The sequence below is a fragment of the Drosophila virilis genome, chromosome 5 (genome assembly GCF_030788295.1).
Source record: "Drosophila virilis strain 15010-1051.87 chromosome 5, Dvir_AGI_RSII-ME, whole genome shotgun sequence".
Classification (NCBI taxonomy): Eukaryota; Metazoa; Arthropoda; class Insecta; order Diptera; family Drosophilidae; genus Drosophila; species Drosophila virilis.
Genome location: NC_091547.1, coordinates 12,989,754 through 13,003,843, shown reverse-complemented (window position 1 = coordinate 13,003,843; position 14,090 = coordinate 12,989,754). Strand labels below are relative to the sequence as shown.

Here is a 14,090-nt window from a genome sequence, read left to right as displayed (position 1 = left end):
GCTGATAAGCCGACGATTTCCCCTTTGCCCTACGCCTTCCCGTTGCCCCACACTGCCCACAGCCATTAATGAGTGCTACACTTCGAGAAATGCGCCATAGCTTTTGCAACTTAAGCGAGTCGCCGCACTACGACAAGAACAGAGCTAAAAACAAATTACTCATACGTTTTCCACGAATGCCATAAGTAAATTTAATAAAATGTTCACTGCCGACTAGCACAGGCAGCGGCAGCAGCGACGACAGTTGATGCCCGGCCCGATGTTCGACACGGGATCAGTCTGAAAAGCGAGCAGCACACGACAGCACGAGCAATTGACTTTGTAAAATGCAAGCCAAGATTAAGTTGCAGCTCTTGTGCCTGCTCTGGCTGATGATGCGCAGTCAGGTGCATGGACAAGACATTGAGCCCGAATTTCCAGAGGACTTTCCTACAACCACAAACGAGGCTGCCACAATCACCACAACAAAGGCAACAACAGAGCTGCCCTCCATGACAACAGAACGAACCACAACTGAAGCAGACACAGAACCATCTACAACTACAACATCCACCACCACCGAGGATGTGCAGATCAGCTTGCCAGATCTACCGACCTTTGCACCGCCGAAGCTACCACCCTCTACTAAGCCGCCAGTAGCACCACATTACCCGAACTTTTTTCCCTGGTTCTGGGACTTGGTTCAAGGTGTGCTGCAGCGTTGTTATCTGACGGAACAGGAGGAGCGGACGCATTACCGATGGACCTGCGGATGTAAGTATAGCGCGCGCGATATCGCGGGTCTGACCCCAACCCAATGACATATATTCCAATTCGATTTCGCAGACACCAGCTGGCTGCCAACAACAACCTGTTATCGCTGTTGTTACTACGGCGACAGCGGATTTGCCGGCTGCAGTAAGCTGCACAGTGGACGCTGTAACAATATAAACTACGGCAGCTGGGAGACCTAAACTTCGCAAATGGGTATTCGCCCTAATCGAAAGGGAGGGAGCGAGTGTGAGCGGGAGTGAGAGGTGAATGATTAACTAATCCAACATCGCTTAAAATTGTTGCACTAGGTAGTTCGAGACATTTTTTCAGCAACTTAAATATATGTATTAACAATAAATATTCATTAAAAGTTACGGGTATTATTCGCTAGACTCTAGCTGGTTCGATTGAGTATTTTATTAAATCGATTCCACATTCCACTCGAACTACAAGTAGCTGCTACACTTAGTTCAGATTGTAGACATTGCCCAGGTTCAGGAAACAGTCCTTCAAATGCTGTTGACACTCGCAGAAGTCGGGGAATGGGGGCGCCAACACCTCGTACATGATCCGTAGCAGGTCGACAAACTTGTTGAGTGCCTTCGAATAGTCGCCAGTGTCGTAGAGTCGCTTGGCGGTGCGCGTCATCATTTCGGTGTCCTGCATGACCTTGAGTCCCTTTAGGATGTTGGTGATCTCGCCGCAGGTGACGCACTTGATCATGAAATCGTTGCAGGTGGGCGGCACCTCGATGATGGCGGCACAGTTGTTGGGCGCCTCGCAACGGAAGCGTATAATGTCCCTGGGCAGCTCCTCGAACAGCGGCCAGCTTTCCAGGCAGGCATCGCAGTTGCACTCGAACCAATAGAGATCCTTTAGCCGGGCCTGACGATCTTCGCGCCTGTCCTGCGTGTAGATGGGTCCGTAGTTCTCGTTAATGGGCAGACCCGCCTCGATGGGCCGCACGCTGTTGATGTGTATGGTGGTGCCACGGAAGTACCTGACCACGCCCGGATCGCAGGAGTGGTTGAACAGTGCCAGCGTCGGATATATAGCTCCGCCAATGAAGATGGATTTCTCCCTTCTCTCGGCCTGGAACTTGTGCAGCTCGGCCACTTCGTGGGTATTGAACTGAATAAACTGCAGACTCCGCAGCAGCAGCGCGCTGATGGCGCTCACCTGCTCCGGCTGCGGTTCGCTGCCGAAGTAGCCCGTCGATTGGAGGCATTTGGTCAAAAAGCGCGCCATCAACACATACTGAAAGAAGTTCGACGGTTGCCGCTGCCCCTCATGACGCTCCAAGTGGGCTACTCGCCGAAAGTCGTCCTTGGGCAGGCTGCAAAGATGCACAAGTATTAGTTTTGGAAATTGCGGCAACTGTGTCTATGCTCACCTCAATAGCTGCTCCAGCGATAGCTCCTCGTCAAGGCTCGACTTCAGCTGCAGAAAGTAGTCCAGTGGCTTGCTGGCAATGATGCGCAGCGCCATGTGATTGTTGATGGAGGCGCCAGATCGCCAAATTACCGGCAATATGCCGCACTCGTACTTGTGGTACTTGGCAGACGCTCGCTCCTGGCACTGCTCCGAGCAGTAGATGACATCCGAGCAGCCCGGACAGGCGACTGGCACCACGGTTCTGAAAAATATGTAAGAAACATAATATATAATCTATAATCTATCTGACCGTTCACTTACCGGACAAAGCAATATTCGCAATGAGTCTGGGCGAATTTCTCGAGCAGCACGGCGACGTATGGATGCTCCACTAGCAGCTCCTGCCCCACCTGGACATCGGCAGCGGCGCGAGCGAATCGTCCCTCCTGCGCGTTCTGGTCGATGCGAACCAGAGAGCTGACAAATTCCTTTTCCTCCGGCAACGTTTGTGCCTGCTCCAAGACGTTGGCATTTTTCAGCTTCAGCTGCCTGGCTGCTTGCTTGGCCGTGCGCGGATCGTGCTCCAGCATCTTGATCATGGTCATGGCATCTAGATGCAGCTTGGAGCGTCTGTCGGCGGGCAGCGTAGAATCGTCCATGGCAGTGATGCACTTTCTGCAAATGAAACTAAATGTTAGGCCATCTCCTGTGGATACATCCGTCTAAACCCACTTGAAGGCGCTGATTGTGCGTGGATAGTCCTTCAGAGCCATGTAACAGCGAGCCTGGCGCTCGTACAGCTTGTAGATGAGCTCCTTGGGATACTCCAGCTGCAGAGCGCGTCTGATATCCACCAGGCACTCGCTGTGCTTCTGCATGTGGTACAGCGTGGCCGAGCGATTGGCCAGCGCAATGGAACGCTCCTGAACTGGTGGGGATAAGGGATATAATTGATAAGGGATATAATTGATAAAGTGAAGGCAGCTGCTCACCCTTGTCATGTGGCAGCGCCACATAGCTCCGGCTGTAGAGCAACATGGCCTCCAGCCACTTCTTCTGCTTGAAGGCAGCCGTGGCACGTTCCTTCAGCTCCGCTGCGGCGGTTGCACTTTTTCCGCTGAACTCGCGCTGCACTTGCAGGTCAGCATCCCCCGCACGCACCCAGGCCAGCTGGTCCACGTAGGCCACGCGCTCGTCGTCGTTGCCACATGTTGACAATTTGGCGATGTCCGCCTCGCAGCTGGCGCCGCCCGCTTCCCTCAGCTTGAGGTAGTACTCGGCAAAGAAGCCTTTCTGCTGGCTAAGTGGCATTTTCATGGCGTTAACTCAAGTATAATTGAAAATCAGAGAAAATTCTTAAATTATGCAAGTAGTGAAAATTTACGATTCGCTTCTATCGCCGATGAATACTGCAGTCGCACTGAACAGGCCACAACGTGTGGTATCCAGAAATCGGACAGGCCTTTTATTTTTAGATCGAAAAAAGCATGGTATTCAGAACACCAGAGCAAGCGCGCGATTGAGAGCTACAAAGAGCAAGATTCGGCTAGACGAAGCTACATTTGTTTACAAACAAATGTGCGAAGCATTTTCAGATGCTCTTTTCGTTTTTTTTTTCGAACAGCCGGCGACGCACAGTAAGGAACAGAAAGCACCGCAACAGCGCCTATCGGAATTTCCCCCCGCCAACCTGAGAAGGTGAACAGTTGTTCATACACGAAATAACATGAGAATACAGTTAATATTATTAAAAACTGGCTAAATTTAGCTGCCAAATAAAAGTCAATTATATAGGTAGGCTCTCTCCATATATGATGCCAGTTATTTGGCGCATGAGCACTATTCGCCTCTTTAGCTCAGTGGCAGAGCACTGGTCTTGTAAACCAGGGGTCGTGAGTTCAATCCTCACAGGAGGCAAAATTACGAAATGCGAAGTTTTGTTAGATTTTTAATGTTATTTATTTTTTATTTTTATTTTCACAAGATTACTTATAAAACTATCGAATTCCATTAAACTAGCGCAAATACCTAATATTCTAAAGCTAAGCTAAATTAATAAAAATAAGCTTACTATGAATTAGAGAAGAAAGTAGTAAAATTATCGTTGCTAAAGTAGCAACGGAAAATACTTGGATCTTTTTTGTCACAGGTGTATGTATGTATTATATATTAACAACAAACAATAGTGAATTTGGGATATTTATTATGTGGGTAATAATTCTGTTTTTGATTACATGTTCTAAAAATTTTCACCAAATCTTATTTTGTTTACTGTACATATTGAAACTAATAGTTAAGTTGAAAAAAAAAACTATTTGAAGAATTGCCTCCTGTGAGGATTGAACTCACGACCCCTGGTTTACAAGACCAGTGCTCTGCCACTGAGCTAAAGAGGCATGAGCAACGCGCCTCGCTAAAATCGATGATAAGATCAACCCCTCTGCACAGCTCGGCAACCGCTCGTCATCGGCTGACATAATTGCGTTGCTCGGGGGCTGTTTGAACAGTTGGCGGCATGTACGAGACGACGTTCCAGTGGGGGGCGTTGGCCAATTTGAAGACGTGTTAATGCTATCTGTGTTAATTTAATGTCTGCTGATGTCAAGCCAAGCATTATCTAGCATCAGCAATTGCCTTGGAAATGGAACCAGCAGCAGCAGAAGCAGCAGCAGCTGTTGAGCTGGTAGGAAGGTTGCCTCTGCTGCTGTCTGCATTTGTTTTGTACGACTAATTAAGACAAGTTGGTTCTGGAAATGTTCCAAATGTCGGCTAGGTGTAAGTGTGTACTTTCAAGCAGCAATTTGTTATGGTAACTCGTAAGCCAAATAAAAAAAAATTGGCTCTGGGTGGTTATGTGTCTGTATCTGTTACGTGGGAAGCCAGGGCCCGTAACTACATTTTTTGATCTGAGCTGACAATACAAATGGCCGCAATTTATTGGATTTATTTGTACAACAATATCATTTTCAGAGTTAATATGAGCGAGTCTGATGGACCAACTTCTTTAGGCACTTAAAAAATAATCTACTGGAGTTTGACGTTAAACGCACACTGGGATCCCAATTGATCAAGAATTTTTTATACCCTGAACCCATTAAAGGAAGCATCTCCGACCCCATAAAGTATATATATTCTTGATCAGCATCAATAGCCGAGTCGATCTAGCCATGTCCGCCATTTATTCTGTCTTGATGAATAGAATATTGTGGCAACCAGATACATGTGGTATACTCCGGGATTGGTTGTGTATTCGAAGCGTATAAAGCATCATGACTGTACTCCAAGCCAAATGGTATATAAAAAGCAATTATTTTTGAGCAATTGTAGTAGTTGCATTCGTATACACGTATATAAAGGTAAATTATGCAGCATGGCCATATCAAGTTACCCCGCGACAGCCCTTTTGCTATTGAAGTTGGATGCGTTATGCAAATTTGCATGTCGCATAAAAGGTGAAATGCGTAAATTACAGTGTCAACATTACAACGCCCACTTTTCTTTACATTTACGTAGTTTTTCGGGTAGGGTAGGGTGGTGGTATACCGCTGTGAAAATGCATTATGCAAAAGAATGGAACGCGATACCGAAACCGAGAGCTTACCTCAAGCAGTCCAGGACTTAGCCGGAGTTTGGGCCCGGGGCGCAGCGATTGCCGTGTATGGTAATTTCGTAAGCTGTTGAATCCTTGCGTTGACTTTGGCATTGTAACCCTTTACAGAGTGCGCCAGTGTTGGAAAACAGCTACAGGGTGGCTACAGTCAGGCGAGCAGCAGCCGGACAACTTGTCAACGTCATCAATCAAAGGGGCCTGAAGGGCGACGGCATGTAAGCGGCAAATAAACGATGCTTACAGCAAATCCGACAGCTGTCACTTGTACTGTGCAGTACAGTCCGTTGGCCACTCAAAGGATGCGTCCTGCTAATCAGTGTTACAAGTCCTTGATTGAACATAACCATTATCAATAGAGCAGCGACAGCGTGAATGATCCCATCCATTGACAGCGCTTCCCCTCTGCCCCGTTCTCTTTCTTTATGTGCTGTCATTCAGGCGCAAAATATTTATCATTCTCTGTAGTCGCCGCATCCTGCCAACAATCCATCCAGCCACCCCTAATTGTAGTGCATTGTAGGAATATGATTGCGAATGGGAATGCGATGCGAATGCGAATGCGAATGCGAATGCGATTTCCGAATCACAGTCTAGTGTGTAGTGTCTTTCCCTGACCCCGCTCGGACGCCGCAGAGACTCGGTGATTATTATACTTATGTGTGTATGCAAATTCAAGCGGAATAAATGACTACCTACCCACCTTTAAACGCTATATAGACCCCTTATAGACCCTATACTGGAGAGTCGCCAGTTAATTACAGTTTATTTCGCTTTCCTGTGCATTACAATTTTCGATTGTGCGCAAATTTCATTAGACTTCCGTAGCAACTGAAAAACTGCGCTCATTTCTGTTTGTTTGTTTGGTTTGTTTTATTGTTGTTGTTGTTGTTGTTGTAATTGTGCAATACGCAATGCGCTTCCGGCATTCTGTGTTGCGCCTGTTGCTATTAAAAGTGCACTCCATTGTGGCTGTTGCAACGATTCATGTCAACCCGAAGTGCACTCATTCACCTGGACGCAGGCAAGCACAATGAATGGGCCAAGCCCTCGGGTCTCGGCCCGACTCGAGCAATTAATGGCCTAAACTAAATGTTTAACGCCGGCGACTTGCAACATAATTGAAACATTTTTCTCAATCTAGCCGAGATCAGAAATGAGAATTGCAAAGTGTCATTTTTGGTTTTTGGTTTTTCGTTTTTCGTTTTCTTTTGTGGGTGGTGAGCAATAGCTCTTGACATTTAAGCCGTCATAAATAATTTATAACCATTTGGGCTGGCATTGTGTGGCTAATCCCAAACGAAACGAACACTTTTGGCATGTTTTACGGCTCTGGTACATATTTGAACATTTGTATCGTGCTGGTCGACTCTGCAAACGTATTTCAAAGCCGCCAAACGAGTTTCGTTGGCCAAGTTTTTCCCGCTGGCAATGCAAATTTAATTGCGCTTCTTAATTAATTTAAAACGATCATTTAAATAAATGTTGGCTCAAGCTTAACACCGTGTTGACAAACCCTACACCAACTTATGCAAATACTATTGAAATGCAGCTTTTTAGTTTCAATCGCTCTGCTGACATTGAAGAGACCTCAATCACAGTCGCAATCAAATCGAATCACAGTTCATTACATCTCAATGGACTACACTAAGAAATATATTTTTTAAGCACAGCCCTGAAGCAAAAACCGGCTCTAAGTCGGTCCAATTAAGTTGAATCAGCTGCTGTTACTTATAATTTATGAGTTCGAGAGATCGATTCGTTTGATTTTTCTCGATTATCTCAGTTTATCTCAGCAACATATTTATATATATACAACAATTATAATTGCAACCGAAACGAATCAAAATGTTTCCAACTCATTGACTCTGTGGACCTGTTTAAGACCTTCCGCTGACACCTCCGATCACCTGTTAGTCAGCGTCTAATAACTAGATTTGACACAATAAAGAAGAGTTGCTATCAGTTTGCCGAGCTGTGAATGCCCTTTCATAAGAGAATCCACTTTAAATAGTAGATTTGCGATTCTTAGATGCGTATCAAGAATATATATACCTTATAAAAATCTAACTTAATTTAAGAAGCAAAGCTTGCTATCGTACTTGATTTAAGATTGAACCACTCCACTTTATTAATTTGAGTCGTTTTGAAATTGAAATTATGAAATGCGTTTTGTAAGCAAATTATCTTAATTCAAAGCAAAACATGTTTACAAACCCCCAATTTAAAAGTAATCATTGATTTTTCAGATTTCATTGTTTGATTTGACTTCCGCTGCCTATTAAATGTGTTTTCTTTGTATTCAATTAAAGTTTCCTCGCGGCAGTAGCATAAGGAACTCCACATGTATTCCCCAGTTTAGATTGAAACAACAAATAGGCAACGCCACGGGGCGTGGCATGGCGGTAATGGGAATCGGAATAGAAGGGATCTATGAGTGCCGTCGGGTCGAGGGACCAAATGCCAACAAAGGCAGTAATTGAATTTTCATTAACGCATTGCGTAAAACTCTTTGGCTTCGAAATCAGTTCAAATTAATTAAGAGCGCCGAAAAATTTGAGTGGAAAGCCAAGTAAAAACTGCATGTTTACAAAGGCAACAATGGAAAGTGCTCTCGACTGTGTCTGGCATTCTGCGCTTCAAGTGGAAAACAAAAGCTAATGCCAGGCCTGTGCATTTTCCAAGCGCTTCGTAGGGGGGTTGAAAAACAACAGCAACAACAACAACAACAACAACAACAACAACAACAACAACAACATTTCGAGTGGCGGCGTCGGCGGCGGCAGCTGCAAGCCGCAATTGGTGCGCGTGGCGCATGCGCAGGCTGCAGGCAGGATGCAGGACAGAGCGAAGGACACGAAAACTGTTAGAATGTTAATGTAAATGTTACAACCTGAGCCCGAGATTGATGATGAGCCGGGTGGCGCATGCAACTGCCTGTGACAGGCTGTGACGAATTGCTGCCATGCCTCAGACGTCCTTTTTTACGGCCAGGATAATGACGTATTGATGCAATGCCTCTTCCTGTCAGCGGCCACGTTTTTTTTTATGTGTGTTTCGTTTCTGTCACCAGTCAAACGCGCGCAATTTTACACTAAATCAGGCAATTTCTCACCCAAATCCAGCATTGTTTGCCTGCCGCATTCGTAAAAAATTAAGCCTCTAAATGCAGCTAATAGAGATCGGATGAGATTTGCCTCAAATTACCGCACACTCTGCTGAAATCCTCCGGATGCGGTTTTGTTTTAATGCGATTTGGTGAACAGAATACGATTTCAGATTGAACCTTTGGAAAGGTATTTTTTTAGCTAACGTGATAAAGTTCTCAAATTTCTAGGCACTCACGAGGAGATCTCGACTGGAAAGCACAAACAACTTCGGCCACAGCTTGTGCAATTAATTAAATACATTTTACGGATATCAACTTTGAATAGAGCTCCAATTTGTAGACGCCTATTGTATTTACTATGAATGAACAGCTCTTTTAAAATATTGGGTTCAAGGCTGTGATCCATTTCCATAAACTGAACAAAAGGGCAGAAACTTGGCTCGCAAGCCCAGTTGAATAAATTGATAAAAAGAAATATGTTTAATAATCCCATGTTTATTAACATTTTTTGTTTTTTAAAAGTTATTATAATAATATATTGTAGATCTCTAGATTTCATATCGAAATAGGCTCAATTTATATCGAATCATGTTTCTTCATATTATATAATTATGCTTCTATAATTAGCCTTCTATAAAAAATGGACCAACATTTCTTTTTGAAGGAGTTAAAGCCAAACACTTTAGTCTCTGCCATTAAAGTAAGTATACCATATGTGGCTTAAGATTCCGTCTGTCCTCACTTTACCAGCTCCCTCTTTGCTCGATGGCTTTGATAAAGTGTGCGATGCCAACGCCTCGAACGTGTCCAACAGCTGTTCCATTTCTCTGGGCCTCTGGCAGTGCGCAGCACGCGCCAGTTGTTTGTCTCACCTAATTGCAATTACTTTGCTGACCCTACCCGCCAGGTAGGCGTCTAAGTTCAGGCCTCGGGGCCTCGGCCTGCGCCTGCTGTGCGCCGTGTGAATCCTATTGCCACAATGTGTGCAGCACATGTGCGCAGAAGCTAAAATCGATTGATTTTGTATTGAGCCAGGCGAGGCAACATTTGCCGGCCTGTACTCTGGACTCGTTCGAGTTCAAGTCCGAGTCGCTGAGCTGGGCCAGTGAAGCGCACAGATCGTTGATCCATTTTGCACGCACTGCTGCCTCGAAACTGAAATCGAACTGCTGCGCATCACACACGCATCATGACGCAGCCGAAGAAATGGCAACAGCAACAACAACGAGCTGCGGTAATCAAAATGATGATGTGAAAATATTTGTTCATTGGGCATGTCGTTTTCATTTTGATGCCCGCGGAGTCTAATGGATCCATCTCCGTCTCCATTTCAGCTGGCGAGCGGGTTTCACTTACAACAGGTGAGCCTGCCGAAACTCAATTTCTATGGCCCTAATTGTCATGGGCCACTGAAGCGCAGCCCGAGGCACAACTTCAACTTCAACTTCGACAACAACAAAACGTGTTCAGATGTGCGATGATTATTAAGATAATAATAAGTATGAGAGTGTGTGTAATTTTTAAAATTAATATCCGGTCATGAGCCTGACCTTGCCGTGTGTCTATATATTTCTTATGGGACTGTCGAAACATTGAAACAGTTATCAGCAGCAGGCGACAACTGTGTCAACATATGTTCGCTGCTATCTGTGTGTGTCGCAGATACAAGATACAAGATACAAGCTTGCATCTGCAGCACTTGTAGCAGAAGTTCGCTACTTTAGCGCCTCTCAAGCAGGCGCCTCTTTAGCTCAGTGGCAGAGCACTGGTCTTGTAAACCAGGGGTCGTGAGTTCAATCCTCACAGGAGGCAATTCCAGAGTGAATGCTTCACTTTTTGCCAACATATTTGCCTATTGCATAAACAAAGCTGCTAAGTTACTTCATTTATAATTCCGTAGTTACTTATTTGAATCTTTTGGCAGTGCCTAATGAATTATGATAAGGAGTCAACTGACAGCCGAAACCTTCAATCAATTATTAAAGATTTCTTTCAAGCCCCGCCCACCAATCTACGCACTTGATTATCCACTCTTACCAAGGCAACAATCAATCATTGTTTATTTATATTAGAGAGTGAGAAGGCATTCAACAATAAATTTATATATTCTAGAATATCCCAAGCAACTATACAAATAACTTAAGCATAAATATTTTAAAGAAGAAAACTTAAGATACAAGCAGTATTTAGATTTAGAATCATCTATATCAGTAATTATCCCACCTATTCAAAACATTTTTAAAATAACTTATTACTCTTATTGTTTATTTGCCTCCGTTCCAAAATAAATTTTAATATTTTATATTCCAAAATATCATATCAAATAGGTCAACTTTACAAACGAATCATTATTTTAGTCAACAGTTTTCTTCAGACCATCGACTTTTAATTTATTTGAATGCCAATTGATGGAAGGAATCTGAACGAATTCAAAAAGGGATAATATTTCAAAATCAGACGTTATTTAGCCGAGTTATTCAACAAAAATCATAAATAAGTTTTGTTTTTTGAGCCGAGCCCGATTTTGAGAAAAAATGTGATGTTACCCCTTGCTTTTTGGTCGATTTGGGTCAAAATTTAGATTTTCATTATTTTAATGCCAGTCGATTATGCTGATCCTTACGAGTTCAAAATGGCATCAAATTCCAAAATCGGACATTATTTGCCCAAAATATTCTAAAAAATCATTAAAAAGGGGTGTCAATACGAACGGGAGCTCCCGACTAGAGCCTCTTACTTGTTTTATCATAAGTGCTTAATTTAAAATTTTGACTCAAATCGACAAAATAGCAACAAAATCGAAGTCGGTGCCAAAATCGAAACATTTTCGATGATTTTTTTTTAATATCACGGGTAATAGCTCCGCGCGGAGATATGACGTTCCAAAACGACATAACTCCCCGCGGAGATGTGACGTTCCAAAACGACAAAACTCCGCGCGGAGATATGACGTTCCAAAACGACATAGCTCCGCGCGAGGATATGACGTTCCAAAACGACATAACTCCCCGCGGAGATATGACGTTCCAAAACGACAAAACTCCGCGCGGAGATATGACGTTCCAAAACGACATAACTCCGCGCGGAGATATGACGTTCCAAAACGACATAACTCCTCGCGAGGATATGACGTTCCAAAACGACATAACTGCGCGCGGAGATATAACGTTCCAAAACGACATAGCTCCCCGCGAGGATATGACGTTCCAGAACGATATAACTCCCCGCGGAGATATGACGTTCCAAAACGACATAACTCCCCGCGGAGATATGGCGTTCCAAGACGACATAACTCCTCGCGAGGATATGACGTTTCAAAACGACATAACTCCTCGCGAGGAGTTATGTCGTTTTGGAACGTCATATCTCCGCGCGGAGTTATGTCATTTCTCTGGGCCTCTGGCAGTGCGCAGCACGCGCCAGTTGTTTGTCTCACCTAATTGCAATTACTTTGCTGACCCGGTGGCCAGGTAGGCGTCTAAGTTCAGGCCTCGGGGCCTCGGCCTGCGCCTGCTGTGCGCCGTGTGAATCCTATTGCCACAATGTGTGCAGCACATGTGCGCAGAAGCTAAAATCGATTGATTTTGTATTGAGCCGGGCGAGGCAACATTTGCCGGCCTGTACTCTGGACTCGTTCGAGTTCAAGTCCGAGTCGCTGAGCTGGGCCAGTGAAGCGCACAGATCGTTGATCCATTTTGCACGCACTGCTGCCTCGAAACTGAAATCGAACTGCTGCGCATCACACACGCATCATGACGCAGCCGAAGAAATGGCAACAGCAACAACAACGAGCTGCGGTAATCAAAATGATGATGTGAAAATATTTGTTCATTGGGCATGTCGTTTTCATTTTGATGCCCGCGGAGTCTAATGGATCCATCTCCGTCTCCATTTCAGCTGGCGAGCGGGTTTCACTTACAACAGGTGAGCCTGCCGAAACTCAATTTCTATGGCCCTAATTGTCATGGGCCACTGAAGCGCAGCCCGAGGCACAACTTCAACTTCAACTTCGACAACAACAAAACGTGTTCAGATGTGCGATGATTATTAAGATAATAATAAGTATGAGAGTGTGTGTAATTTTTAAAATTAATATCCGGTCATGAGCCTGACCTTGCCGTGTGTCTATATATTTCTTATGGGACTGTCGAAACATTGAAACAGTTATCAGCAGCAGGCGACAACTGTGTCAACATATGTTCGCTGCTATCTGTGTGTGTCGCAGATACAAGATACAAGATACAAGCTTGCATCTGCAGCACTTGTAGCAGAAGTTCGCTACTTTAGCGCCTCTCAAGCAGGCGCCTCTTTAGCTCAGTGGCAGAGCACTGGTCTTGTAAACCAGGGGTCGTGAGTTCAATCCTCACAGGAGGCAATTCCAGAGTGAATGCTTCACTTTTTGCCAACATATTTGCCTATTGCATAAACAAAGCTGCTAAGTTACTTCATTTATAATTCCGTAGTTACTTATTTGAATCTTTTGGCAGTGCCTAATGAATTATGATAAGGAGTCAACTGACAGCCGAAACCTTCAATCAATTATTAAAGATTTCTTTCAAGCCCCGCCCACCAATCTACGCACTTGATTATCCACTCTTACCAAGGCAACAATCAATCATTGTTTATTTATATTAGAGAGTGAGAAGGCATTCAACAATAAATTTATATATTCTAGAATATCCCAAGCAACTATACAAATAACTTAAGCATAAATATTTTAAAGAAGAAAACTTAAGATGCAAGCAGTATTTAGATTTAGAATCATCTATATCAGTAATTATCCCACCTATTCAAAACATTTTTAAAATAACTTATTACTCTTATTGTTTATTTGCCTCCGTTCCAAAATAAATTTTAATATTTTATATTCCAAAATATCATATCAAATAGGTCAACTTTACAAACGAATCATTATTTTAGTCAACAGTTTTCTTCAGACCATCGACTTTTAATTTATTTGAATGCCAATTGATGGAAGGAATCTGAACGAATTCAAAAAGGGATAATATTTCAAAATCAGACGTTATTTAGCCGAGTTATTCAACAAAAATCATAAATAAGTTTTGTTTTTTGAGCCGAGCCCGATTTTGAGAAAAAATGTGATGTTACCCCTTGCTTTTTGGTCGATTTGGGTCAAAATTTAGATTTTCATTATTTTAATGCCAGTCGATTATGCTGATCCTTACGAGTTCAAAATGGCATCAAATTCCAAAATCGGACATTATTTGCCCAAAATATTCTAAAAAA

At 43.8% G+C, this 14,090-nt stretch overlaps 2 protein-coding genes and 4 non-coding genes across 7 annotated transcripts in view; 4 read left to right on the top strand and 2 right to left on the bottom strand.

The window, feature by feature from the left end:
- Positions 1-264: 264 nt before the first annotated feature.
- On the top strand, positions 265-1,127 carry LOC6625394 (integumentary mucin C.1). Its single transcript, XM_002050103.4, has 2 exons — positions 265-753; positions 826-1,127. Exons 1-2 carry the CDS (start codon positions 327-329, stop codon positions 951-953), a joined length of 555 nt encoding a protein of 184 aa, XP_002050139.1. The 5' UTR covers positions 265-326; the 3' UTR covers positions 954-1,127.
- Positions 1,125-14,090, bottom strand: part of Smyd4-3 (SET and MYND domain containing, class 4, member 3) — a 34,234-nt gene continuing 21,268 nt past the window's right edge. Inside the window, exons 2-6 of one of the 2 annotated variants that reach the window (XM_015173787.3) lie at positions 3,120-3,427; positions 2,860-3,055; positions 2,449-2,802; positions 2,147-2,389; positions 1,125-2,089 (exon numbers count right to left, since the gene is read on the bottom strand). In XM_015173787.3, the coding sequence (XP_015029273.1) occupies positions 1,219-2,089; positions 2,147-2,389; positions 2,449-2,802; positions 2,860-3,055; positions 3,120-3,165 (1,710 nt within the window). In that variant the 5' untranslated portion in view covers positions 3,166-3,427 and the 3' untranslated portion in view covers positions 1,125-1,218. Of the gene's footprint in view, positions 2,090-2,146; positions 2,390-2,448; positions 2,803-2,859; positions 3,056-3,119; positions 3,553-14,090 lie in introns of those variants that run through there. The other variant, XM_002050104.4, reaches the window with a different exon arrangement.
- Positions 3,973-4,044, top strand: TRNAT-UGU (transfer RNA threonine (anticodon UGU)). Its single transcript has one exon. It is a non-coding gene; the product is annotated as a tRNA-Thr (tRNA).
- TRNAT-UGU (transfer RNA threonine (anticodon UGU)) lies at positions 4,452-4,523 on the bottom strand. Its single transcript has one exon. It is a non-coding gene; the product is annotated as a tRNA-Thr (tRNA).
- Positions 10,584-10,655, top strand: TRNAT-UGU (transfer RNA threonine (anticodon UGU)). The gene has a single exon. It is a non-coding gene; the product is annotated as a tRNA-Thr (tRNA).
- Positions 13,147-13,218, top strand: TRNAT-UGU (transfer RNA threonine (anticodon UGU)). Its single transcript has one exon. It is a non-coding gene; the product is annotated as a tRNA-Thr (tRNA).

Bases quoted from the DNA above. Each gene is read 5' to 3' on its own strand.
- LOC6625394 (XM_002050103.4), top strand. From the start codon at position 327: ATGCAAGCCAAGATTAAGTTGCAGCTCTTGTGCCTGCTCTGGCTGATG. The intron at 754-825 runs GTAAGTATAGCG...TCGATTTCGCAG, and splicing joins TTACCGATGGACCTGCGGAT to ACACCAGCTGGCTGCCAACA.